The 27,888-nt window shown below is 49.2% G+C and overlaps 2 protein-coding genes across 3 annotated transcripts; both read left to right on the top strand.

Annotated features, from left to right (window-relative positions):
* The first annotated feature begins 379 nt into the window (after positions 1–379).
* Positions 380–4,724, top strand: LOC125991266 (mucin-13). Of its 2 annotated transcripts, none has more exons than XM_068649413.1 (12): positions 380–1,198; positions 1,652–1,957; positions 2,023–2,145; positions 2,228–2,337; positions 2,415–2,473; positions 2,557–2,720; positions 2,850–2,990; positions 3,139–3,184; positions 3,266–3,303; positions 3,409–3,496; positions 3,621–3,895; positions 3,977–4,123. In XM_068649413.1, the coding sequence occupies exons 1-12, from the start codon at positions 1,156–1,158 to the stop codon at positions 3,985–3,987; spliced, it is 1,404 nt and encodes a 467-aa protein (XP_068505514.1). In that variant the 5' UTR covers positions 380–1,155; the 3' UTR covers positions 3,988–4,123. The 2 variants fall into 2 exon arrangements, with proteins under 2 accessions (XP_068505514.1, XP_049615001.1); XM_049759044.2 differs by having other exon boundaries at positions 962–1,198; positions 3,621–3,900; positions 3,977–4,724.
* Positions 4,725–4,833: 109 nt separating this feature from the next.
* On the top strand, positions 4,834–27,710 carry lrp2b (low density lipoprotein receptor-related protein 2b). The gene is made up of 80 exons (XM_049759061.2): positions 4,834–5,505; positions 6,345–6,455; positions 6,541–6,663; positions 6,733–6,849; positions 7,002–7,112; positions 7,359–7,475; positions 7,568–7,684; positions 7,761–7,904; positions 8,246–8,362; positions 8,451–8,579; positions 8,667–8,836; positions 8,905–9,128; positions 9,217–9,423; positions 9,481–9,683; positions 9,750–9,890; positions 10,006–10,215; positions 10,404–10,596; positions 10,702–10,827; positions 10,892–11,022; positions 11,106–11,243; positions 11,322–11,600; positions 11,668–11,907; positions 12,034–12,156; positions 12,239–12,355; positions 12,439–12,816; positions 12,885–13,133; positions 13,242–13,450; positions 13,526–13,710; positions 13,779–14,007; positions 14,071–14,248; positions 14,315–14,443; positions 14,512–14,678; positions 14,750–14,893; positions 14,963–15,072; positions 15,140–15,317; positions 15,385–15,598; positions 15,675–15,911; positions 15,985–16,176; positions 16,250–16,722; positions 16,828–17,275; positions 17,344–17,509; positions 17,582–17,740; positions 17,823–18,112; positions 18,217–18,420; positions 18,495–18,737; positions 18,920–19,045; positions 19,123–19,242; positions 19,321–19,452; positions 19,543–19,744; positions 19,824–20,119; positions 20,191–20,707; positions 20,783–20,938; positions 21,003–21,173; positions 21,232–21,455; positions 21,530–21,707; positions 21,789–21,985; positions 22,060–22,305; positions 22,373–22,498; positions 22,563–22,682; positions 22,755–22,871; positions 22,961–23,077; positions 23,157–23,294; positions 23,366–23,488; positions 23,564–23,692; positions 23,798–23,929; positions 23,998–24,123; positions 24,203–24,346; positions 24,413–24,578; positions 24,656–24,784; positions 24,869–25,089; positions 25,180–25,362; positions 25,431–25,550; positions 25,627–25,714; positions 25,805–25,869; positions 25,946–26,108; positions 26,223–26,286; positions 26,374–26,499; positions 26,733–26,813; positions 26,960–27,016; positions 27,097–27,710. The coding sequence occupies exons 1-80, from the start codon at positions 5,442–5,444 to the stop codon at positions 27,133–27,135; spliced, it is 13,773 nt and encodes a 4,590-aa protein (XP_049615018.1). The 5' UTR covers positions 4,834–5,441; the 3' UTR covers positions 27,136–27,710.
* Positions 27,711–27,888: the final 178 nt, after the last annotated feature.

Consider the following 27,888-nt stretch of genomic DNA (forward strand, 5'->3'; position numbering starts at 1 on the left):
CCTATTTAAATCGGGAAAAAATGGCATCCCTTCATTTTCATTCATGCCTTTAGCTTGAAAGTTAGCGCTTGTATGTCTATCTTATCTGTTTTTGCAGGCAGCGTGTCCAACTACAGCTATAAAACTTTATTTTTTCCAGCATCTGGACCAAAGGTAAGTAGACCAAAAATGTCCAAAAGTGTATTTTGATGCGTGAATGTTAATTGTTCAATTTCTATTCACAGGTTGCCTGTCTAAAATTTGAACTGCAATGGCCAACGTCACGCTATAAGGTAAATTCAGAACATCAAATCTGAGAACAAAATAATGCGGCAACATGAAGGTTATTTAAGTTAAAAAAATCTATTTCCTGCTTTTGATATTTGCTTTATGGAAAGCGATATCTTTGAGTGACTCGACATTGATTTGAAGTATGTGGGTTTTGTTCTGATTGTGTGTTGGGGGGGGGGTAATTTATTTTTTCCACCAACGCCCTCTGATGACGTCGGAGCTGGGTTAAGGTGTGTTGCTTCTCGATAGCATCCGGGATCAAAGTCAAGTCAGATAATGCCAGCAAAACGGGAAGTTAAGGACCGTCTAATTAACTTTTATTGACCAAATTCGACTCAGATCGCTCCAGCTTTTGCGTGGAACCATTTCTACCTGTCAGTGTTGTGAGTTTATTCTTAGAAGCAAGGTGGAATGATCCATCATGAGATTGAGGGCTCAAAGGTCACTCGCCGCACCTTTGTCCCGGGCAAAACTTAATGGCCACCAGGTTTTCCCGTTACGTTTAAGTGTTGTGAAACCATGTTTGTCCAAGATGTTGTCTCGGGGTTTAATGGAAACTAGAAGATGTGTTGCAACTTTATAAACCAACAAAAGAAAGTTCGATTTTTCTCATTCATTTTTTGATCCATTCAGTTCATCCATAAAAGGAAAGAAAACCTTCTGAAATTCAGAAGCACTTGTTGTATCGTCCATTGGGAAACGTTTTCCTCCTGGACAGTTGGTCTGCTCACATTCCAGCCTCCTTGAAGGAGTGGCTAATGATTAAAAAGCGAGCACAGCAGCCAAGCCGTCATCATCCAAGTTGGAAGGACCAAGCTTACACGACTTGCAGCTTTCGGAGAATTGTTTTTTTCTTTTTCGTGGTACAATTTTGTTAGTACTGTGATGACGCCGCAATTGAAATTTATCCTTTGCCTGTTTGCGACCTGTAAGTAAGATTTTTGAATGGAATTATCATGAAGTTGACATCTAAATTTACTCAAAGTCTTAATTTAACTTCTTTCTTTTACATCTTGGCGATTTTAAGATTATTTTCTTTTTTCTTAGCAACGTGAGTCAGCTGGTTTGCTCAATATCTGACTTAGTCCAAGTGCACACTGTCAATATTTAACTAGTGTGTTGATAACAGCAATTAAATGCTAAGCCATTTGTTATACCTTCCCTTTTATTTTAATTTTTTAAATTTTTTTGTGGGCCTTTATTAGAAGCTGACGCTGAATGAGGAATAAGAATTTGGTGTGTAAAAAGCTCACTGCTTACCAACAGTGGGCAGCGTGTCAAAATAAGGCTATAAGGAAATAGAGGTTATAAAATCAAAGTCCCAAATTTAAAATCGCCTCAACACAAACTCTTATTTTGGTTGTTCCCTTATTTATTGCAGATGCTGTTGAGCTAGTCGTGACAAATGCTGTCAATCCTCCCGAGGCACCGGAACTGACACCCACTCTAGCGGCCCCTGCGCCCGTCAATCCGACCGAGCAACCAAAACCATCAACGCCCGTTCCAGCGACGCCTGCACCCGTCGTTCCGACTGAGCAACCGAACCCAACAAAACCCGGATCCATCAACCCTACCCAGCAACCAAACCCAACAACACCTGGATCCGTCAATTCGACCCTCCTGCCAAACTCAACAACACCTGGACAAAACAATTCGACAACAAATCCTCAGCCCACAATAGTACCAGGTACATCTAGTCATATTCGAATCCTTTGGAAAGTGTCTTGCATGTTTTTGTTTCTTTCTATGTAGATATCTGCGAGCGACTGCCATGTCCTAGCGGGAGCCAATGCGAGCCTCGTGCCGATAATACCCGCGTCTGCTTGTGTTTGGCCGGCGATTACTTCAATGAGGACAGCCAGCGTTGTGAGACGGGTAAGTAGCGATGCAAATGTTTCACGAATATATTTGAATCTGTCTTTTTTTTCCCTCAACTGTAAAATTTTTTATATTTCAGCCAAAGTCTTCCCCGGACAGCTGAAACTACCTAGAATAGAATTTACAGATGACATGAAAAACAAAACATCACGGCTGTTTCAAGTTGCTGCCTGGATAATTTCTGATCAGGTCAAATTTGTCTTGCATTTCTACACGGAATTGTTTGATAAAAGTCTAAAAAATATTGTTTTCTATCCATATCACAGATTGGTTTACTTTTCACGAATGAATCTGGTTACCTGCAGTCCATTTTGCTGGAACTCAAGTAAGTCCAAAAAGCAATTTCTTCTTCTGTCTGCTTCCATGGGAGGTTTTTGCTTCTAATCATGTCAACTTTTGTCCGCATAGGAAAATGGAACCTCCAAAAGTACGAGCCGAGCCGGGTGTCATTGCTTCTGTGGAGATGGTCTTCCGGACGTCTTCTCAAATCAAAGTACAGGACATTGAGAAAGCCGTGACCGACGCCTCCACATGTCCCCCACATTGTCTTCTGGCAAATTCAAGCTTCGCAAGTATGTTTGCCGCAATTCCTTCCAGAGCTTTACAAAGTTCTTATCCATATTTGTATCTTTCCACTTAGCAACATCCGAGCCAACTTGTACTGATTTTTTTTTTCCATTTTCTTTGCACATCTACTATAGAAACTAAACTGTGTGATAAGAAACCTTGCGACGAGAAAACCACGACGTGTTCGGAGAAAGACGACGGAGTTTTCTTATGCAGCTGTTCGGAGGATTACGTCACCGCAGAATACCACACCACACCACAGAGAGCGTGTGTTGGTAAGTGAAGCCAAATGAAAATATAAATAACAGCCATGACAGAAACAGAAAGTAAAGTCAGCCATATTCATCCTCGAGTTGAATCAGGAGTTGAATCACTGACTCATTGTTCAGAAGGTCTAATTTTGCAACTGTTCTTCCTCCGCAGCTTGCCCGAGTGGTCAGAAACCAAACGGAACTAGGGAATGTGTGGAGTAGGTGCTTTCACAATCACGCAATACTTTTTTAAATTTTTTTATGTATTGTCTAGATTTTGAATCTTCTTTTCTTTTCAGTTGTCCATTTGGTTACTCTGGTTTTAACTGCAATGAACGTGAGTACGACCGACAAAGGATTTTGAAGTTAATGTGGATAAAAGTACATAAAATGCCATCAAATTGTCAAAAGTCTAAATCCTCTTTCTGTTGTTTCTTGTTAGCATGGAAGCTCACTTTGGTCGTCGTTGGCTCAGTTCTCGGGGGATTACTGCTCATCACAATCATCGTTCTAATCGTCGTGTCGACCAAGTAATTTTTTTTTTCTTTCTGAACTGTTTATTACATGACTATATCATAAGGAGAAATTACTCAGGAGAACTTCCAAAGATTTTTTGGGTTGAAAACTCTATTGTTTTGTATTACTTCTTATTAGAGCCCCAAAGATCTCCAAGAAAACAAAAAAAGATTTGGAAACCACGAGTCCCGACGTGATCCACTTTACCGATAAGGCACCCCTCGTTACAAGCCTGCCGAGCAATCAGCAGGGCTCTCAGGTGAAGCCCACGCCAGTCCCGGGCGTCAAACCCTTCCCCAGCGGAGCGGTGCCGAGGATCCCCCGAGCCACGGCCGCCCGTCACTGGGACAATGGGATCAACCTGGAGATGACGCCGAGCAATAGTCGCCCTAGCTCCGCGGCTCATGACAGAGGTTCTGTGAGTACCGTATTCTGAGTAGAAAATGAGCCATCCGTACGTTATTTACAAATAATACAACATTCTTGGATTTCAGTGGCTCAATGACAACCCAGAAGACGTGAACGGTGGTCCGTACTCGCGGCCTCGCAACCAGACCAACCCGTACGCCCAAAGTAGGGCCCTGAATAACCCCTACTCAGAATCCCAATCCGTGAACAACCCGTACGTCCAGGATCGGCCCCGGATCAACCCTTACGCTCGGAACCAAGGCCAAAGCAACCCAATCTACTCGCATGACAATGAAAGACCGTTCAACTACTGAAGAGCATTTTTCTCATCACAAACGACAAGTGGAAACATTTGTTGCAGTGGTTGAAATATAGGGAACACTTGGACTCAAATTGTTAATTCTGCTATCTAAATAATCATTTTAAAAATGTCATAATTAATTTCAAAGTGCAGAAGTGCCGCTTCTGTCCGTTGGCGCTATCTAGTGGATGAATATTGAACTGACAGGGGCCAGAATCAGTTTGAAGACGGCGAGCCGAGCTGATTAGTTGTACTGGGAACTTCAACAAAGTTTTGTGAGTTTATCTCTGGAGGGGAAAAGTTCAAACTTGTGTGTTTGTGAATGTGAAATCCATTTTCAACATGCAACAAATGAAGCCCAAAAACGGTAGGTTTAGTGTTTATTCCTTGCTCGTTTACACTGGGTGACTTAGCTTATTTTAAACATACCCCACAACACGTCTCGCATGTTTTGTTTTCAGTTGGTAAATTCACAAATGTTGTATAAAAATATGTATGACGCATGTTCTTTATAAAAATCTTGGTGGACTGTCTGTTCTTTTTCATTTCTTTTTCGGAGTGGTTCACTTCACTTAGCTCCACTTCTCCCACATAGCCGTCATTTTTTTTAGCTCACAATTGGTGGCGGTGAACGAACTTTTAACAAGCTGCAATTTTGCAGTTGAAAAAAAGATACAAAATTTAAGTTAACTCTTAAACAAAACATAAAATGATGCTAGCACTTAATTAAAAACAGCCGATAACATCTACGAGCGACTATAATGACGCGTGGTATTATACTGCCCCCTGGTGGCCAAGGTGCGCCACAAAGTCAATTGAATTGAGGCAAAAAAAAAGAATTGGTTGGATGGTTGCATCCTCTATTTTTAGTTATTAATTCAATATGGTAATCGGTAAGAAAAGTTTCTGCCTTCAGCAACACAAATGTTCTGTTTTTGTAGTTTTGTCTTCAGTTTCCATCAATTCGGCTGCTCTTTTTTTTTTGTAAACACTTGACATGCCGCGGCCGTTCACATAAAAGTGTGCGGCTTTTTTTTCTTGCTGATGTAGACAATATGCCAACAGGTAAAAGTTCATCTTGGATCAAGTTTATGTAAAAGCGGTAAGCCATAAAGAAAGTTGGACTCCCCCGAGAGATCATTATTGCTTTGCTGCTGCTTCACAGTACATCTCCATCCTGGACCCTTTTCAGCACCTTGTTGGGATACACGTGAAGCTAATAGAAAGGGAAGGCTGAAGATTCATCAGTGATGGACCTTTTGGGTCTTCGGCTTCTGTCGCTTCTGCTCTTTCATGGGATTCACTCAGTTGGAGGTAGAAGATGATTGCTATTTTGAAATTACAGTTTTAAAACTGCTGGGTCAGAAATTGGATCAATGAATCCCCTGCTCTCAGAATTTTATTTTATTTTTTTATTTTATTTAATTAACCCAACTTCCTGAGTCGGTCCGATTTTTAACCTATCAGTTGTAAACATGTGTTGCGTTTTAATGACAAAGGGACATGCAAAATATTATATTGCATCATTCTTGTACTTCTCAATGTGCTTTTGTTTAAACATAACAAACCATTTTGTTTAATCCCAACTAAATATATATTGATTTATATACAACTACAAATATTTGCATTGTTTTTCAAGACATTTTAACTGCGACATGAGGTTGATGACTGTCACAATAATTCCAAAATTGCTCATCTCAACTTTATTTGTTCACGCTCTTAAAACAACCACAATGCTATGTTTTTAAACTAAACCAAGTCAAAGAATAAAACAAATTTTAAGAAAAAGCAGCCGGTTGACATCCAAAACAAAGTTAATCGTGCGGTGCGCACTTTGATGCAAATTTTGAATTCTCGCAGCTATTTTGTTCCCTGTCAGGCATGTCGTATAAAAGCTTGACCGCTGTTTACACTTGTGTGTTTTTTGCGCATAACAGATCCAAAGTACACTTATTACATTTCCATTTTGCTGATTCGGTTTGACTATTGACCATAAAGATCATTCACAGTGGAGAATTAACTCCCCAAATCACATGTTTTGAGTGTGAAACCGTCATAAAGCGCACTTGTAAACCCAGCGCCATAAACAAGGCAAATGAAAATCTCGGAAATGTTATCTTGTAAAAATCGAAGTTTTGTATGTTTTGTTGCAGGGACTTGTGGAAGCGGAGAGTTTCAGTGCGCCAATGGACACTGCATAGACCTCGCCTGGAAGTGTGATGGAACCAAAGACTGCACGGACGATTCCGATGAGCTCAACTGCCGTGAGTTTTCATCCATTCATTTTATTAGGAGTTAAGTGGCATGTAAGAATATTCCATTGCGTTTTTTTGTTGTTTGTCTTGACAGCGCCTCCATCATGCAGCTCGCAGCAGTTTAAATGTGTGACCGGCGGTGAATGCATCGCGCTGGAATTTGTCTGTGATGGCGAGAAGGACTGCAAGGATGGCTCGGATGAAGAACGAGAATGTGGTATGAAGGGATACAGTGTGAGCACATTCTTCTATGATTCCAGTTTGAATTTCCACTACTTGTAATCAGGCGGGCGAACCTGCAGCCCAAGCCAGTTTACCTGCCGGGAGGGCCAGTGCATTCCTGGCAAATACAAATGTGACCATGTGAAGGACTGCGTGGACAATTCTGATGAAAACAATTGCAGTGAGTATAAATAGATTTAGTATGTATTATTTATTATGACATTTTCAGAGCCCATATTTTAATAAAATAAAAATGCAAAAGTATATTTTAGTGTGATGTAGATATGATCCAGATGAACTCAAATTATTGTTTTGATTTTTTTTCTTCTTCAGATTACCCACAATGCACGGAGAAGAAGTGTGCCAATGGGGCTTGTTACAACAACTCTCAGCATTGCAATGGACTCCAAGACTGCAGAGATGGTTCGGACGAATACAACTGCAGTAAGTAAAAAAATAAAAATAAGTTCATATCGATCCCAACAAGGACCACTGGGGAGACCGCAGATCTCCGCCACGGTCAACTTAATCCAATTTACGCGAATAACAAAAAAAGCAAAAAAACTAATTGTGGTGAGAAGTTGTAGCGATAATTGGTAGCAACTTTCAGCAGCTCTGCAAACGACTACCAAATAAAAATGTAAACTCAAACTTTCCCTTATTAATTCTGTCTGCCTGTCTGCTTTACAGCTGTCAATCATTGCTCCACCCACCAATATCAATGTGCCAATGGTCTTTGCATCCCCAACTACTTCTTATGCGACCACTGGGATGACTGCGGGGACAACAGTGACGAGCAAGGCTGCGGTAAAGCCACGCGAGAGGAACATTCAAATGTTCCGGTTGCTCGAGCGCCGATAGATGTCAAATCCCATCTTCCTGCCTGTTTTCCTTTGCAGTGTATCGGAGCTGTCGCGGCGATGAGTTCACGTGCACCGATGGCCGTTGTATTCCTCAGTACTGGGTGTGTGACAAGTTCAATGACTGTGGGGATAATAGTGATGAAAAAGGATGCGGTAAGGACACTGAATGCTCAATTTATTTGGGTCGCTTCGGTCCGTGTGCGTTGACAATAATCGATATTGCTTGCAGACAGCAACTCCCGTGATTGTTACCCCGGCGAGTGGGGCTGCCCGGGCTCCACGGCTTGCATACCAGTGGGGAAGGTTTGCGATGAGAAAGCAGATTGTCCCGGCGGAACAGATGAGACTAACTCCACTATTGGGAAGACCTGCAGTAAGATTTGAAGTTTCATACACAGTAGCGTATCCCTAACTTTCATAGGGCTCTAAAGTGAAGGTCCAAAGATTGTCTCCATTGTCCGTTAATGCCCCCATAAGCATTTCTAGCTGCTGAGGTTTTTACACGATAACAGCTTTGAACGTTACAGCTGCCTTTACAAACGCTCGGTATAACATTAACCTTTCTTCAGGACGGAACTTGTTAATTGCGTTCAAACGCAGGGCTGGATAGCCATAATTTAACCAGCAAAGAATTATAATGACACCTCTGCAGATGATTAGAGGCATTTAACAAGATGTGTCAGTAAACTGGACTTTTATTGACGCCGCCCGCAGGCCTGGAGCGCTGCTCAACCTTGAGCTGCGAGTATCTATGCCACGTATCGCCAGAAGGAGGCGCTTGCTACTGCCCTGATGGTTTCATTGTAGGCAATGACAGTCGCTCCTGTGTTGGTAAGATGCGGAAAAATCGCATCGCTACGGCTCCTGCGTACATGCATGGCTGGAGAGTTGACGTTTGCTTGGACTTTTATTCTTACAGACTACAATGAGTGTCAAATCTGGGGGATCTGCGACCAAATATGCGAAAACCGGCCCAACGCGCACCGCTGCAGCTGCGCCGCTGGATACTTCCTGGAACAGGGTCACATCTGCAAGGCTAATGTGTCAGGTACTCACTGCCACATATTTTGAAATCTAGATTTAAGTTGACATTTCATCATCAAAAAAGATGTCCGTGTCCAACTTTTTTTTCCAGGTGGAATGCCACACCTCATTTTCACAGACGGAGGCGACGTGATGATGGCCGACGTACACGGGCGCAACGTCCGAACATTAGTGCCCGCTCAGGGGAAAAGTGTGGTTGTCGGCGTGGCGTGCCACCAGTACACTGAGACCGTCTTCTGGAGTGACACGTACAACAAGAAGGTGAGCCCCGCTTGTCGAATTTCAAATGAAGCTTCTTGCATCATTTTATTTTATTTTTTCTTTGCCAGGTGTATTCTGCCAACTATAACGGCGGAAACATCAAGGAGGTTCTGACGACGGCAGTTCACAACGTGCAGAATCTCGCCGTGGACTGGATCAACTTTAAGCTGTACGTGTTAGAGGCGGCAGTGGAGCGCATCGACATGTGCGACTTTGACGGAGGGAATCGGGTCACGCTGGTTGCTGAAAACCTGCAGAGTCCTCACGGCCTCGTCCTGGACCCCACAGTGGGGTGGGTCGACAATGGAAATGTTTGAATTTTATTTCATTGTATCTGCTGTTGGATTGAAATCTTAGTTATTTTCCATCTGCCTTTGCAGTTACATGTTCTTCACCGACATGGGCGTCAGTAAAAAGGAGATGAAGCTGGAACGGGCTTTCATGGACGGCAGTAACCGCGTGGAGCTGGTGAAGAGCCGGCTGGGCGCCCCGACCGCCATTAGCGTCGATATCGTCACAAAGAGGCTCTACTGGACCGACAGCCACTTTGACACGGTGGAAACGGTCACCTATCACGGTTTACACAGGTAAGCGTCACGTTGGGATTGCTCCAGCTTGTCATTTACTTGTGGTGTTGCGAGCAGGAAAGTGGTGCTCAACGGCGCAACCCAGGCTCCGCATCCTTTCGGGATGGCTGTCTTTGAGAACCATGTTTTCTTCACGGATTGGACCAAGATGGGAGTGGTGAGAGCCAACCGCTTCAACGGCAACAGCCCGGCGCTCCTCTATCGCACGGCCAAGCGACCTGGCCATATTGTCGTCTCCCACTCGGTGCTGCAGCCCATCGGTAAGCGCCGGTCCTGCCTTTGAACCCGCCTGGCCTCAATAATCCTCATTTCATCTCCTCCCACAGTGATGAACCCCTGCGGCCGTCACAACGGCGGCTGTCAGCAAATCTGCGTCTTGAGCCACCGCACCGACAATGACGGTCTAGGCTACCGCTGTAAGTGCCGCCTCGGGTACGACCTGCAGGACGACCTTCGGACTTGCTACAGTGAGTTTGTGATTGGGCGTAATCACCTGATATTTTTTAAATGATTTTTTTTTTAATAATTGCAATTGTTCAAAACACAGTCACCCATTGACTAACAACAAACTTTTACGAACAGAGGTGAAGAACTATTTGCTGTTGGCCACCTCCATGGCCGTGCGAGGGATCCCGCTCTCCTTTTCCCTCCAGGAGGACATCATCCTACCCCTCGCAGGGCTGGCTTCGTCATTTGCCGGCTCTGCTGTGGAGTTTGATGGGAACGACGAGGCGCTTTTCTACAACGACAGGTTCCGGGGCATTATTTATAAGTCCAACCTCAATGGGACTGGTAAGTATGCGTTATAGAAAAGTGCACGTTGGATTTACACTCACACCGAGAATGTACATTTTATATGGAGTAGTATTTTAGTGTGTTGGATTTTGTTAGCTGTGCGTGTGTTCCTAATAAAGTGGCTAGTATATTCATAATTCTTTACATTTTTTTTATGGACAACAATACTCTTATTCTCTTTTCAGTTCAGCAGATTTTGACAGGTTACAGAGCTACGTCCGTTGACGCCATGGCCTATGACTGGACCTCCAAAGTTCTGTTCTGGACTTCAAGCTCCTACAGGTCAGTGACGGCCTTCAGAATCACAGACAAGTCGCGACGGGACGTCGCCACCGGAGTGAGGAACCCAAAAGGAATTGCGATCCATCCTGGTGCTGGGTGAGTTGCATTTGGATCCAACACTTGATGTTGTTGGGAAAAAAAATGTCTTTGTCTTCCAAAACATATAGATGAACAAAAATGTCTGTTTGTGTCTGTGCGTAGTTACCTGTTTTGGTCCGACTGGTATCGCCCGGCCGTCATCATGAGGGCCTACCCCGATGGCAGCAATGCGGTACCGTTGGTCAATACAACACTGGGATGGCCATATGGACTGGCGCTCGACTATGCGTAAGTGTGCACTGAAAGCTTACTACGTTTCTCCTCTTTACTTTTTGGTGTGTGTCTTCAACAGACAAAACGTCTTATACTGGGTGGACCCCCTCTTGGATCAGATTGGCCACGTTGACATTCAAGGCAACAACAGACAGACCTTCACCAATCTCGGACAAATCACAAATCCTTACTCTTTGACTGTTTACTTAGGTCTGTTTTTTTTTTTTTTTTTTTCTACGCAACGTGACCATTTTGGGAGAGTAAAAGTTGAGCCATTTATTTGTACCCTGTAGACGACCTGTATGTGGCTGATACCAGGACAAAAGCGATATATAGATTGAGAAAACGGGACGGAGGAGGAAACATTCTGATCAGAGAAGGAATCAACGAAATCATGAACATCAAGGCCTACACAGCCGACCTCCATAGTAGTACGTTTGCTGTCTTGTGAAAATCTGACGGCACGCGCAAGACGTGAGCCGACGTGGCTTTCGCTCTTCTCCCCGCAGGTATCGGTAGCCGTTGCAATTCGGTACCGAACGGACGCTGCAGTCACTTCTGCTTCCCGACGCCGTCCTCCGGCCGCGTGTGCGGGTGTCCGTACGGCATGAAGCTGCAGGCCAACAAGCAGGACTGCGTCAAGGACGACAGCGTCCCCCCGCCGGACAACAACTGCGGGGACTACTCTTTCGAGTGCGACGAGGGCCGATGTCGGCCCAACTCCTACCGCTGCGACGGCTATTTGGACTGCGTCGACCAGTCCGACGAGGCCAACTGCACCCATATCGGTGAGCTATGCGACAAAAATGAGACAGTAATAATCGGTACACTGAAGTTGTGTCTACTTCCCGCCAGGAGCAACATGCTCGCCCTATGCCTTCACCTGTAACAACAAGCACTGCATCATGGCCGCGTGGCGCTGCGACGGCACGGACGACTGCGGCGACGGCTCCGATGAAGCCGGCTGTCCCACCAACGTCCCCCACACCTGTTCCGCCGACTCCTTTACCTGCGATAACAACCGATGCATCTCTCCGGCGTGGCGGTGCGACGGCGACAACGACTGCGGAGACGGTTCCGACGAACACAACTGCAGTGAGTGGAATTGGGCCGTTATGGAAAAGCCGAGTCAGCAATGAAATAATGTTTTGAGATTCCTGATCTACGTGACACATACCTTATTAGATTTTTAAATGTCTTTCCACTTGTGCTACTTGTCAGATTCCACCATCACAACCTGCGGCCCAGCCTACTTCCTATGTCCCGACCACCGCTGCATCTTCCAAAGCTACGTCTGCGATGGAGACCAGGACTGCTTGGATGGCTCGGACGAGGAAAACTGCGGTAGGAATAACTCTACTCGCCGTTGGAATCTGTTTAGTCGTGTGGCGCTAACACTTTCTTACAATTTCCTCCCGACAAAAAGAATTTTCCTGCGCCTCCTATGAGTTTGCCTGTGCCAGCGGCGACCAGTGCATTAGCAGCAGTTATCGCTGCGATGGCGTGTTTGACTGCCGGGACCATTCTGATGAGCGAAACTGTCGTAAGTTGCTGACCTAAGAGCATTTGTCAATGCCGTGAATGAGATTGTCTTATAATGCGTGTCCTCCCCCCCCCTCCCACCAGCCACTCGCGGCCCAGGCTTGTGCCACGACAACGAGTTCCAGTGTCAAACGGACGGATTCTGCTTACCGGATGACTGGGAGTGCGACGGCCATCCCGACTGCGAGGACGGATCGGACGAACACGTGGGCTGCCCGCCCGTCACCTGCTTATCCAGCTACTTCCAGTGCCCAAACAAGATGTGCATTCCAAAATACTGGTTGTGCGACGGGGAAAACGACTGCCGGGACAATAGTGACGAGCAGAACTGTCCCACGCCGCCTTTCAAGTGTCCTAGCGGTCAGTGGATGTGTCCCACTGACCAGGTGTGTATTCCGCAAGATAAAGTCTGCGATGGCCAGAAGGACTGCCCGAACGGAGCCGACGAGTCGCCTATCTGCAGTGAGTTTTGCTCGCCGATCATTCTTCAGATTTCAAATGCTTGATGGAACCGTCACTCTTGTGTAAAGATGAAGAAGACTGCGCGCTGAACAACGGCGGCTGCAGCCACATCTGCTTTCAAGGACCGTTCGGAGCCGAGTGCAAGTGCCCGCCGGGTTTCCAGCTGCTGAACGACTCCAAGACGTGCGACGACATCAACGAGTGTCTCATCCCGGGCTTTTGTAGCCAACAGTGCTACAACGAGAGAGGAAGCTTCCGCTGTTACTGCTCTTTTGGTTACCTCCTGGAACCAGACGGGCGCACTTGCAAAGCTGTAGGTGAGCTTGGGTGTGGGAGTGGAAGGCATGTGTTCTATAGGAGTCCCAAAATTGGCCACTGGAGTCTGACTGACCTTTGAGGAATGACATTTCTTCTTCCTTTTTTAGACCCTCTGGCCGCTGTGCTCCTGGTAGCCAAGCGTAGCCAAGTCATCGCCTACAGCATCAACGCAAAGCCTCCCACCATCACTCCAGTGGTGGGTGGTTCGAGCATCGTGACCGTTGACTTTGACCGAGTCACTTCCAGGGTGTACTGGGCGGACGCCACCCAGAAGAAGATCTGGAGTGCCTACCAGAATGGAACCGATAGACAAGAAGTACGTTTTTCCTTCTCGCTTTTGCAATGTTTTCATACATACTTCAACTGCTTAACGATGATGATGTTGCTCCAGCTTTTCTCCAGCGGTCTGATGATGCCAGAGAGCATCGCGGTGGACTGGGTGGCCAGAAACCTTTACTGGACCGACTGGGCCATGGAGAACATCGAGGTGTCCACACTGGACGGTCGCTTCCGTAAAGTGCTCCTCAACCAAAACATTACAAGCCCCCGCGGCCTGGTTTTAGACCCTCGCAACCAGTAAGGAAACATTAAGTTGACTTATTGCTTGAGTTATTGATTCAAAATGTTCTGGTCACCCCACACAGCACCAACCTCATGTTCTGGTCCGATTGGGGTCAGAATCCCAGGATAGAACGAGCCGACATGGATGGAGGCACGAGACAGGTTATCGTCAGTACAAAGATATACTGGCCCAGCGGCTTGGCGCTGGACTACACCGCACGCAGGGTCTACTTCGCCGACGCTTATCTTAAATATATCGACTACTGTGACTATGACGGCAAGAACCGCTATCAAGTTATGGCAAGCGACATGGTAGGTTAAATTCAAATCACACGGTGAGGATGGGAATCCGGTCAAATCTTCGTGGGCCGGCAGGTTCTTCAGCACCCGCACGGCATGACCATCTTCGAGGATAACGTCTTCTGGTCGGAGCGCTACACCAGCAAAGTGATGAGCACCAACAAGTTCCACGGTGGCAACGTGAGCATGCTGCTCAACAGCGTCTATCAGCCCATGGGCATCGTTATGGACCATCCCATTAAACAGCCTGCAGGTGACCTATCGTGACCTCACTTGCGTGTCGTGCAAAGTTGTCGCTCACCGGCGGGTTTGTTTGCAGGCCTCAATCCGTGCAAAGACCATCAGTGCAGTCAACTGTGCCTGCTGTCGGGCTTCAGGCCAAGATATTACACCTGCCACTGCCAGTCGGGATGGACGCTGGATAAAGATAAACGCACATGCAATAAAGGTGGAAAGTTATATTTTTTTTCAGCTATTAAGAGTACTTAGAAGCACCACGTGTTTCCTCTATCGCAGATAAAACCCCCTTCTTGATGGTGGCAAAAGATTCCGTGATTTTCGGGATCCCGCTAGACCCAGCCAACCCCTCCGAAAATGCGATACCGCCGGTGTCGGGCATCGGTCCGAGTGGCGACATTGACTTTGATGACCGGGACCAGTTTATTTACTGGGTGGCGTCATCAGTGAGTGGGCATGCTGAACTTGGATATTCATTTTGCTTTGTGACGTTCATGTGTCCTTCACTTTTTGCCAGGGTTCCATATGGCGAGTGCACACCAACGGCACCAACAGATCTCAGTTTGCGCCAGCCGCTCTCCTGGGTAGGCCGTCTGGTCTGGCTTTTGATTGGATCAGCCGAATAATGTATTATAGCAACCCCACTGCTAAGTCCATCGAGGTACGAAGAACTAAGATGTGCTCAAGGCAGACGGTCTACATGCATGTAAATTCAAAATGCTTCATTCAGGTAATCCGAGTTGATGGAAAGCAGCACTACCGGAAAACTCTCATCACCTCCAACGGGAAACCAGAAGGCGTCGGACAACCTCTTGGAATCGCCTTAGATCCAGCAAGAGGGTAGAGCGTCGCTTATATCCGAATTAAATGCGGTCGCAACGATCAAACCAAATGATCACCTTTGCAGGAAATTATTCTGGACGGACAAAGGGTCATCAAACGGGGTTCCTCCTAAGGTGAGCAGCGCTGACATGGATGGGAGCAACCTCAAAAACCTCTACACGGGCAACTTGGAAAACGTCGGCTACATCGCTGCCGATATTTCCACCAGGAAACTTTACTGGGGTGTTTCGGGCTCAGGAGTGGTACGTCCGTCTGTAATAAGATACAAAGACTGTGCGTGCTTGCGCTAACGTGCGCGCTTTTCTTCAGATCGAGAGCGGCACCATGGACGGGGCGAGCCGGGTGACAGTGGTCAGCGGCCTGTCTCACCCGTGGGGGTTGACTATCCACGAGAGCCATCTGTATTACACGGACCGTGACTTTGAGGTCATCGAGAGGGTGGACAAAGAGACGGGCGCCAATATGGTGGTGATGAGAAGCGGCTTGTCCAAACTGACCGCCATCAAAGTGCACGCCAGAGACGGTATGTGGATTAAAAGTTGACATTGCGCAGGAGGTCATCTTTAGCCCCACCCAATCGGTCCCCCTGTTTACTTTAGTCTCAGCAGGGACGTCAAACGCTTGCAGCTCCAACAACGGAGACTGTCCTCACCTCTGTCTGCCCAAACCCAACGCAAAACGGAGCTGCGCCTGCACCGCAGGCTTCCACCCGACTCCGGACGGCTCCCGCTGCGAAGCGTTCGACTCCTTCGCCGTCGTCTCCACGCCCCGATACATCCGCGGCTTCCACATTAACAGCTCAGATCATTCTGAGGCCATGGTGCCCATCGGTGGATGTAGGTAGACTTGGGTGCAACTCAACATATTTATCTGCCAAAGATTGTAAATTGTTGAACTTTTATTTTGCAGCGTCTTACAACACTAAGCAGGATTTAGGCCTCCACATCGAGTCAGGTTACGTCTACTGGATTGACAACAGCAGCTCCACCTCTGTCAAGGGCATCTACAGGAGCAAAACTGACGGGTCAAACTACCAAAAGGTGGTCTCCGGCGGCATTGGAAGAGGAGGCATCCAGGGTCTCGCTATCGACTGGGTTGCTAGTATGAAATCCGACTATTATCTGCAAATCATATATCACATATCATTTTTCTAAGCCCACCTTCCCTCCCTCAGACAATTTGTACTTCACCAACGCCTTTGACGTGGAGACCTTCCTGGAAGTGCAGGCCATCAACAAGTCCTACCGCCTGATCCTCTTCAAGTCCATCCACGACAGGCCCCGCGACCTGGCCGTCAACCCCAAGCTGCGCTACCTTTTCTGGACCGACGGCGGCCAGATGCCAAAAATTGAGCGCGCGCTGCTGGACGGCACCAACCGCACCGTGCTGGCTTCGGAGAGTCTGCTGTCCCCTCGCGGCCTCACCGTCGACTACACCAACGACTTCCTTTACTGGACGGACGACGTTCTGGACATGATCTCTCGTATGGCTCCCGACGGCTCGCAGAGGCAGATTATCCGATACGGCAGTCGCTACCCGGCTCCTACAGGAGTCGCTATACTTGGTAACGTCATGCTGTGGGTAGATAGAAAACTTGGCAAGCTCTACCAAGCCAGTAAGCTGCCGGGAAATCTTAACCAATCAGAGGTAAGGGATCAACACAAATATAGGATCTAATATTTTATTTTTCCATTTTTTACCATTTCCATTTTGGCAAAAATCCCTTCTAACAAAGACCTGTGATGTCATCAGGTAATACGAGACAACCTCGAGAACGCGACGGACGTGGCCATCTTCGACCCTCACGTGCAGCCTTTAGCGGCCCACCAGGTGGGCTTCAACCCGTGCCACGAGGATAACGGCCGCTGCCAGCAATTCTGTTTCGCCATCCCCAACCAGGACCACCCCAATTGCGGCTGTGCCCACGGCTCGCTCCTCAGCAACGGAATAACGTGCGGTTACAAACAAGAAGACTTTCTGGTTTTCACCACGGACTACACGCTCAACAGTATGAGGCTGGACCCCCAGGACCACAGCAGTCCTTTCCCCACCTTTAACCTGGGCTACAACTTAATGGGTTTGGATTTTGACTTCAAGGAGAGCCGGGTTTTCTTCGCCCAGTTCAGCGGCTACGGCAGAAGCAAGATTGGTTACGTCACCACCACGTCCCCCAGTAGCGCGCCCACCATCATCGCGTCAAGTGAGTTGAGCGTGAACGCTAATCTGATCTGATAACGCAACATTGAAACGGTGTGAATTTCCTGTCAGATTTGGACGACCCCGAAGGCTTGGCGTACGACTGGGTCAACAAACGCCTCTACTTCACCGACTTCTATCGAAAGAACGTGCAGTCGATTGGCCTGGACGGCGCCAACCGCACCATCATCGCCCACGCAAACCGACCTAGGGGCCTCATCGTCGACCCTTGCTACGGGTAAAATCTCCCGTCTTTTGATATTACGATGATGTCGACATTGGAAATGACGCCGCACTCTGGCCCGTGCAGGTACTTGTACTGGACCGACTGGGCCATGCCTGCCAAGATCGAAAGAGCCACGCTGGGCGGGAACTTCCGAACCGCCATCATCAACAGCGGCTTGTCAACACCCAATGGCCTGGCTATCGACTTTGAGGAAAGGCTCTTGTACTGGGCTGATGCCTCACAGTACGTCTGCTAAAATCCTCCACCCAAGACCAAGTTGAATATTTTCTCAAAAGTTTTTGTTTTGCTCTCTCGCCCTCCATAGAGATAAAATTGAGCGGTCCACTCTGACGGGCACAAACAGGCAAGTGATCATGCTGGGGGTCCAGTACCCCTTTGCCTTGACCGTCTTCAAGCAGGACATCTTCTGGACCGACTGGACGGAGCGGGGCGTCTTCAGGGCGGGGAAAGACGACGGTTCTGGCGTGGCGGTCCTGGTCCAGGACCTTCAATACCGGCCAAATGACATTCATGTCTATTCCGGATCCAAGCAGGAGAGCTGCTCCAGCTCCTGCCTGCAGTTCAACGGAGGCTGTAGTCACGTGTGTGTACCTGGTAAGCAGCCTGATGTTAATTTGGAATCATTTGTAACGTTCTTTTCTACACAATGAATGTACACAATACATTCAAGATGAATAAAAAACAAAATTCCTCTATAGGCCCAGCGGGACCAGAGTGCCAGTGTCCCCACGAAGGGAAGTGGTACCTGGCCAATAACGGCAAGGACTGCATCCGAGACAACGGCACGCGCTGCCAGCCCGAGCAGTTCACCTGCCTCAACGCCAAGTGCATCAGGGCCAGCTGGAAATGCGACGGCTTCAACGACTGCGGCGACCACTCGGATGAGCTGGAGAGGGTGTGCGGTGAGGGCCGACGGCTTTCGGCGATCCTCTGACAGAACGCAAAAGTTCATTTCCTCTTGTCCACCACCGCGCAGCCTTCCACACCTGCTCGAGTAATGAGTTCACCTGCGACAACGGCCGCTGCGTACCGCTCAGCTACGTTTGCGACTACACGGACGACTGCGGCGACAATAGCGACGAACGGGGATGCCCTTTCCCCACTTGCAACCCCGACTCGGAGTTCACCTGCAACAACGGCCGCTGCATCGCCGCCGACTTTGTTTGCGACGGCTACAACGACTGCAAAGACAACGCCACCTCGGATGAAATCAACTGCCGTGAGTCAAATCTTTTCTGTGCGGTGACGCCATGAGCTTAGAGCAGAAAATAAAAAATCCAATTGGAATCCCCCCCTCAACACTGCAACTGCTATTTAATATGCAAATTTTTCAAGGTTCTCTTAGATAACAGTAACTCAAATAAAAAAAAATTGCCCATCCTAACTACTGTCCCTCTTCAGCTGACAGGCAGTGTCCGTCAGGCAAGGTCAAATGCGACAACACCAACATCTGCATCTACCCCGACAATCTCTGCGACGGTTACAACAACTGCGGCGACAACAGCGATGAGAATCCTCTCTTCTGCGGTAAACGCATCGATTCGCCAGGCCTCGTTTCAGTCAATTTGTTGCTGAGCCCTCAAGTTCAATTTGTGTTGCAACAGCGGGCCGCACCTGCCCCCCGAATAAGTTCCAGTGCGACGCTGGCAAGTGTATCCCCCAAGAGTGGGTGTGTGATACCTACAAGGACTGCAACGATGGCACGGATGAACCTCCTTCCTGCGGCAAGTTCATTTCAGCGTCATCATAAATGTTTCAGCAGGATAGGAAAGACATTTTCCAAGTGTTGTGTTCTTTTACAGAGCATGAGGTGCAGACTTGCAGCGCCAGCCAGTTCACTTGTACCAACGGAAACTGCGTTCCTCAGTTGATGGTGTGCGACGGCAACAATGACTGCTGGGACAACAGCGACGAGGCTCCTGAGCTGCAGTGTGGTCAGATGCTTCACCCTATTATGATAACAAAAAAAAAAATCCAGTGGAACCTCAATATGGAGAAGGGGCATCGATTTTTGTTTCCTACAGGCCAGCGCACGTGCAGCTCGAGCCAGTTCACCTGCCCGACTTGGCTGCCGGGTCACCCGCGCTGCATTCCCTTCAACTTCGTGTGCGACGGTGACAAAGATTGCGCAAACGCGGCCGACGAGCTCCAAAACTGCCCGAATCGGACCTGCCACTTGAATGAGTTTGCCTGCGCCAACGGCCTTTGCATTTTCCTTCCCTATCAGTCAGTAGAGCACCACGTAAAAGATCCATTGAGGTGACCGAGGAGCATTTTGGCCATTTTTTTTCCTCCCCCTCCTCAGCTGCGACCGCGTGAACGACTGCGGGGACGGCAGCGACGAGCTGGGCTGCACCTACGAAACGTGCGCCGCTTCCCAGTTCACCTGCGGCAACGGCGCCTGCATCTCCGCCTCTTACATCTGCGACGGCGAGAACGACTGCCTGGACGGCTCGGACGAAGCGGCCAGCCTGTGCGTGACGCCGCAACCCACGTGCGCGCCTCATCAGTACATGTGCAAGTCGGGCCAGTGCATCGACGCAAAGAACGTGTGCAACGGGGTCAAGGACTGCCCGGACAACAGCGATGAAAAAGGCTGCGGTGAGAAAGCTGCTCTCAGTGATGATGTGACGAAAAACAAAACAGTTTGATTCCCAGTTTTCTTCACGTAGGAATCAACGAGTGCCTCAACTCCGCCGTCCACCAGTGCGCCCAGCAGTGCACTGACACTCCTACCGGTTACTTCTGCTCCTGCAACCCCGGCTACCGTCTGATGCCCGACGGCAAAGCCTGCGAGGACGTGGACGAGTGTCTGGCCACTCCGTCCGTCTGCAGCCAGATCTGCGACAACACCGCCGGCTCCTATCACTGCAAATGCGCGCCGGGATACCTGCGGGAGCCCGACGGGCGCAGCTGCCGCCAAAACAGCGGCATCCAGCCTTACCTGCTGTACACCAATCGCTACTACATCCGTAACCTGACCACGGACGGCTCCCAGTTGAGCGTGTTGCTGCAGGGGCTCTCCAACGCGGTGGCGTTGGATTTCGACTATTCGGAGAAAAGCCTTTATTGGTTCGACGCAGGGGTCGGGAGGATTGAGCGCATGCGTTTTGATGGGAGCGGCAGGAAGGTGGTGGTGGATAACGGCATCCTGGGAACAGAGGGCCTGGCGCTCGACTGGGTGGGCAGGTGAGGAAACAGGAGAAATGAAAAGCAGAAGAACTGAAGGTAAAACCAAGTCGAACGGATTCATTCGTTGTACAGGAAGCTGTACTGGACGGACGCTTTCTACGGCTCGGTTCACGTGATGGAGCTGGACGGTCGCTACATGAAGAAACTGATCTCCGGCCACTTCACGGATGGAAACCACACTTACGTCGTTAGCCGACCGCGGGCTGTGGCTGTTAACCCTAAATACGGGTACGGAGACCGGCTTCATCTGCCGTTAGTCAAGTCATTATAATGTATTATAAATACTATACAGGTGGCTGTACTGGACCGACTGGGCAGACACTCCTTACATCGGCCGAGCAGGCATGGACGGAAGCAACGTCAGCGCCATTATAACGACCAAGCTGGAGTGGCCCAACGCTCTGACCATCGACTACACCACCAATAAGATTTTCTTTGCCGACGCCCACCTTAACTTTCTCGAGTAAGCCCGCGATCTCCCGAGCGTACGTCACTCTGGCTCTCACTCGACTCCTTCGCAGCTTCGCCGACATGGATGGCAAGAATCGACACCGAGCCCTCGCCGGCACACTGCCGCACGTCTTTGCCGTGTCCCTCTTTGAGGACTCGCTGTACTGGACAGACTGGAACACACACTCGGTAGAAAAGGCTCACAAGTACACCGGTCAAGGGCGCGTGGTCATGGGCAACAACACGCACCGGCCGTATGACCTTCATGTGGTCCACCCATACAGGCAACCACCAGGTGGGATTGTTTGCCTTCTTTCGCCGTCTTTAAAATGTCACAAAGGCGCAGCTTCGAATGCGGTTCTTCCGCAGGTGAAAACCCGTGCTTGTCCCACACCCTGACCTGCAGTCATCTGTGTTTGATCGCACCTGGTGGCCAGAGAGCCACATGCGAGTGTCCCGATCACTACATCGGAATCTCTCTGGGCTTCAAGATCCAATGCGTTGCCGACTGCTCCAGCACACAGTTCCGCTGCGGCGACAACGAGAGGTTTGTGTCCTAGATGGCTTTGGAATGTCGACACAACGCAATGGATCTTCATTCATCCCGCTGTCTATCTTTCAACGGCAGATGTATCCCAATATGGTGGAAGTGCGACGGCCAGTCGGACTGCGGCGACGGCTCCGATGAACCCCAAACCTGCCCGCCTCGTTATTGTCCCGTCGGCCGCTTCCAGTGTCACGATGGGAACTGCACGTATCCCGGCTTCCTTTGCGACGCACACCCAGATTGTCCCGACGGTTCTGACGAGGACGCCGCTCTTTGTAGTATGTCCGAGAATGTGAACTTGAGCTATTGTGGATTTTGGGATCGGGAGGCAAACGTCATTTTGTGGCTCTAGGCGACCATCGGTGCGAGCAAAACCAGTTCCAGTGCAAGAACAAGATGTGCATCCCCACGTCGTGGCACTGCGACGGCGTGAAGGACTGCTCGGACGGCAGCGACGAGGACGCCGAGACGTGCGCGCAGCGGACCTGCCAACCGGGACAGTTCCAATGCGCCAATGGCAAATGTCTGCCGTCGAGCTACGTGTGCGACGCGCAGGACGACTGCGGCGACGGATCCGACGAACCTTACGAGACCTGCAGTGAGTCCGGCGGATAAGGCTCGGTGCTTTTGGTCCCTTTGCGACACTTCTGATCTCCCCCTCCCAGTGGGCCCTGATTACAAGTGTGACGAAACCGAGTTCTCCTGCAAAACGAACTACCGCTGCGTTCCTCAGTGGGCCCGATGCGACGGCACCAACGACTGCATCGATAACAGCGACGAGCAAGGCTGCGGTCGGTACCGCCACTCGCTCGTGGGTACAAATATCCTTTGCTGTGATGCTTTTATTTCCAACAGAGGAAGTGACCTGTGACCCCCTGGGCGACTTCCGTTGCGACAACCATCGCTGCGTCCCCATTCGCTGGAAGTGCGACGGCAACAATGACTGCGGCGACGGCTCGGACGAGAGGAACTGTCGTACGTGACCTTTGCACAAATAGCCCTCGCGTTGGCTTTTGAAGCCGCAACGCTGCCCACTTCTCTTTTTAGAGCCAAGGCCTTGCTCAGAGAGTGAGTTCCGATGCGACAACCACCAGTGCATCCCCGGGAAGTGGGTGTGTGACCACGACAACGACTGCGGCGATAACTCAGACGAACGAGATTGCGGTGAGAAGCATCTCTGCAAAGCAACCGCACGTGGAGAACGTCTCCCGCTGTCCCAATATTTTTGCTCATAACACCTTCCCCTTTTCCAGAGTTGCAGACGTGTCGGCCGGGCACGTTCCAGTGCGACTCGGGTCATTGCGTCCCCGCCGTGCTGCAGTGCGACGGCCGCCCCGACTGTCAGGATCTATCGGATGAGACCGGCTGTCGTAAGTGGCGCCGCAAAAGTCACGGCACGCGTCAAAGTGACTCATCATTTCAACGGCGTCATCTGCCACACAATCTTAGCCACTCGTTACCCCGGAGGCCGATGGTGCCCTCACGGCCAATTTGAGTGCGCCAACCATCTGTGCGTGAACACGGCCTGGGTTTGCGACGGCACCGACGACTGCGGGGACCGATCTGACGAGCAGCTCGCTTTATGCCGTGAGATTCGCCGTCAGTAAACGGTCTTAGCGGAGCAACGTCACGTACAGCGCCTGCACTATTTTAAACAGTGAACATCACGTGCGAGATGCCGTCTCGATTCCGTTGCGCCAATGGCTACTGCGTCTATTCCGGCCTGCTGTGCAACCAGAAGGACGACTGCGGAGACGGCAGTGACGAGAAGGAGGAGCTTTGTACGACTCGTCACGATAATGTTCACGATCCACTATTCAGATTGATTCGAATATTACGAGATGTCATTTTGTCAGGCCGCCCACCCACGTTGGCCCCCTGCACGCTGGACCAGTTTAAATGCACCAATGGCCACTGCGTGCCGCTGCCTTACGTGTGCGACCACAACGACAACTGCGGCGACCGCACCGACGAGTTGGGCTGCAGTAAGTAACACAAGAATGGTTCCCCTTGCTCCGCCCACCCCTTAGAAGCCGATCCTGCTATTGTGACGCTGCGCCAAAATGTCTCAAGTAGTCTTTTGGATGTAGATTTCGGCCACGACCGCAACTGTGAGGAGAAGCGGTGTCAGCAGTTATGTACCAACTTGAACGGCACGGGATTCATCTGCTCATGCAGCGCCGGATACACTGTGGACCCGGACAACACTTACACTTGCTTGGGTACGCACAAACCACGTCATGATGTATCTCGGTAAGACCTCGTCCTTACAAAAAACTCACTCCGGCAGACGTCAACGAGTGCGAGGTCTTTGGCACCTGCCCTCAGCTTTGCAAGAACACCAAGGGTGGCTACGACTGCGAATGCGCCCCCGGCCACCGAAAAGTGGGCAACGGCGACATGTGCGAGGCCGAGGGTGAGCAAAGTCCCCAGGGCAGGCCACGTTAGCCCAAGACAAGGAAACGCCACACATTTGCCCTCCTTTTGTCCACTAGGCACCGCTCCCATGCTGCTTCTACCCGAAAGCATCCGCATCCGGAGGTTCAACCTGCAGACGGAAGGCTACCACGACTTCATTCAGGAGGCCGAGCGCATCGTGGCGCTGGACTACGACTGGGACCACAACAACACGGGATTCAGTGAGTTGAGAGGGAAGGAGGAGCAAAAGCACTTTTGGACGTCACCTTGTCGATGCGGGCCATCAGGTATGGTGTACTTCACCGTGGCCAGCAAGGACTCGGCACCGGGCGCCATCAAGAGAGCTTACATACCATCGGTGGATGATGGAAGCAACAACGTGGGCGCCGCCGTTGACCTCGGTATTAAGTACATCACCAGACCGGATGGTATCGCTGTAGACTGGGTGGGCAGGTGAGTTGCGTTGTCTTTCTGCACAATTGCAGTCCACTTACATTTAGGAACACACATGATTTATTTTCTTTTTGTAGGAATTTGTACTGGGCTGACTCCAAGCTTGGGAGGTTAGAGGTGGCCATGTTGGATGGTCGCTATAGGAAGCACCTAGTCAACGCGGATTTGGGCCACCCGTCTGCCGTAGCGGTCAACCCACGATTGGGGTAAGCTCCGAGTTGGCAGAAGTGTGAAAACGTTGAAAAAGACAAAAAGCAAGAATGAATTCCAAATGAGATCTTTTTGTGCAGGATGTTGTACTGGTCCGACCGCGGGGAAGCAGCCAAGATTGAATGTTCCTGGCTGGACGGTCAAGAGCGGAAGGTCCTAGTGGAGCAAAACATGGGCTGGCCCACTGGTCTGTCTGTCGACTTCACCAACAATGACAGAATCTACTGGTCCGACTCCAAGGAGAACCGCATCGAGTCGGTTCTGCCGTCAGGAGAGGACCGGAGAACGGCTGTCTTTATTGGTAAGAACAGTGAAGAAAAAAAATATAAACCTAACCCCAATAAGATTTCATCCAATAAGCTACACATGGAATTTGAAATTTTGCCCATAGACGTGAGAAACCCGTTGAGCGTGAACGTGTTCGAGGACCACGTTTACTGGAGCACGCAGGAGAAAGGCGAAGTCTTCCGGCAAGACAAGTTTGGCGGCGGGACCAAAACCAAGGTCCTGACGGTGGGGCCCTGGCTGAGCCACATTTCTATTTATCAGGAGCAGCGATACAACTCCATTGGCAGTAAGGCACCCAGAACCACACGGACGCCTTTTGTGAACCTTCAACGTGACGTTCTTCATCCCTTGCAGTGAAAAATCCGTGTAAGGGAACGTGCAGCCACCTGTGTCTGCTACGCCCAGGTGGCTACACGTGCGCCTGTCCCCAAGGCACCCAATTGGTCCCTGGAAGTCCAACGCAGTGCGATGCCGGTTGGTACTCACTTTTCATCGTGCCTTTTGATTTGTTGCTGGACAACTGAGCGAACGTCTGCCATCCATTTTTCAGGCTTTGAGCCTCCGCCCACTATGCCGCCGCCGTGCCAGTGCCAGAACGGCGGTACTTGCTACTTTAACGACAACATGGCTCTCTGCAAGTAGGTGGCATCACGTTGCGATTCGAAACCCAATCACTGCCGCGCATTGGCTGATGCGTCCGAACGCCGTTTTTGTCTCCTCTGTCTCAGGTGTCCTCCAGACTGGAAGGGCCAATATTGCCAGACGAGCGTCTTTACCGCTGTGGCTTCATCAAGTACGTTGAAACAAATAGAACAGCACTTGCACGCTAGCTGCTAAGTTGCGCTCACCGGGTGCTCTCCTCGCCGCAGTCGGCATCGCCATCGGCGTGACGGTCATCATCTTGGTTCTGCTGGTTGTGCTGGTTTACGCTGCTAGGAAGAAGTCCAACATAGTGGAGAGACTCCGGCTCAACCTTCCTTCCATGCCAGCCATGCCCTCCATGCCTTCAGTGCCCAACATTGCTTTCTTTAGGTGAGTTCTTAGATGTCACTTTTAGTCTTGGTGCTTCCATTGTATACATATTTTTGTATTGTAGTATTACAATTTTACAATTGAATGAATTGCTCCTACGTTACTGTCATTCAGAAAAAGTCCACCTCCAAATGCGTCAAATTTAGAAGACCCTGAACCAAGGCAGAATTCAGAGGCGGTAAGTCATAAAGAAACACTGTGGTGCTTTAAGGGCAAATGGCGTTTGCTTTTTCATGCCACGTTCAAACCTCCGTCCCGATGTCAGGTTCCGTGTATGTCCTTGGAGGAGACGGAGCGGAAGAGTTTTGACAATCCCGCCTTTGTGAATGGACCGCAAGGTGGCGCTAGAAGCGCGCCCACCACTCTGCTCACTCCCGATGGAACGAGCCAGGTCAATACGTGTTCTGCTGCGCACACTCATCCGTTGTACATGGAGGTTAGTGAGGGTTAGGGTGGTGAGGAGCCCACCGGAACAAGCGTGACCAAAGCTGCGATGTCCAACGAGGATCATCACTCCTCCTCGTGCATACAAACTCAGATTTGGTTCTCCGTATTGGTCCAGGTCTTTTAACTTTCTGGATTTGTGTTGTGCGATTGAATTGTTTGTCTGTGTGGATGTCGCAGGACGCCTTTGAAAACCCGGTGTATGGCTCTGAGACCGAAATCGCCGACGTGCCTTCTCCGCCCGCTGCCTCGAGTGCCCAGGTAACCATGGAGACGCCTGTCAAAACGTTTGTACAGCCAGTCAATAGAACAAAGCCTGGAGGGGAAAAAAAAACAAAACACCTGAATGCTTTGAATATTTTGCGACCCTGTGTGCAGATTTCTAATTTAGTTTGATTTCTTGTCAGAGCTTTGAGCCTGTCCAGGGTGACGACTTTGTGTCTTTCAAAAATCCAATCTACACGGTCAGTATGTAATAGAAGTTTGTTGTTTCTTTAATCAACTATAATAATCATGGCCTGTGCTCATATTTTTCTAATTGCAGGAGAACGAGCAGTCGTTCAAAGATGATTCTGACGTCTAATGAGACAGACGTCAGCAGGACAAATGCTGCCAACATTTCTCCGGCGACATCAGAACACTGAGGAGTCTGAAATTATTTTGTACTTGTACTCGACATCGAATATTTCAAATCTGCAAATTTGTAAAATAAGTTGGATCAAAGTGTCATGCTAGTTTTTGTTTTATTATGAATGATCTCAAATTGTATATTGTGATTCTTGTTCATTTCAACCATTGTCCTTGTTTTTTAAGCTACAAGTCTGGTGCCATTTGATTCAACCAAACATGTTGCTAAATGATGACTAAAAGCACTAAAGGAGAAATAGAAGACTGAAGATTGTTTTACCGGTGCACAAAATGAGCCGTGCATGAACATCACCTTGTTCAAAGAACAAAAGCAACAAATGACATACCAGGAAATCAGTGTGACCTCTGAATCTTTACAAATTTACATGACATACAAGTGTGTTCAAAACAGTGATGTAGATGTGTTACCCATTATGTGTATTGTATATGTCCATTATATTTGGAGACAGTGTAAAAATAAATAAAGGAATAAAGGAATAAATAAATGAATAAATAAAAATAAGAAATGAATGAATGAAAATGGTGGTGTATCTAATGGAGTGTCCAAGTGAAGTCACAGATCAAACAGCCAATCAGAAAGTGGGGGTGTGGCTCCCTCGTTAAGTGCAGGTGCGTGAAAACTTTTAGCTTCTTTCACGTTCCAAAGGAGCTAAAAGTTTTCACGCACCTGCACTTAACGAGGGTCACT

The sequence above is a fragment of the Syngnathus scovelli genome, chromosome 21, assembly GCF_024217435.2.
Source record: "Syngnathus scovelli strain Florida chromosome 21, RoL_Ssco_1.2, whole genome shotgun sequence".
Taxonomy (NCBI): domain Eukaryota; kingdom Metazoa; phylum Chordata; class Actinopteri; order Syngnathiformes; family Syngnathidae; genus Syngnathus; species Syngnathus scovelli.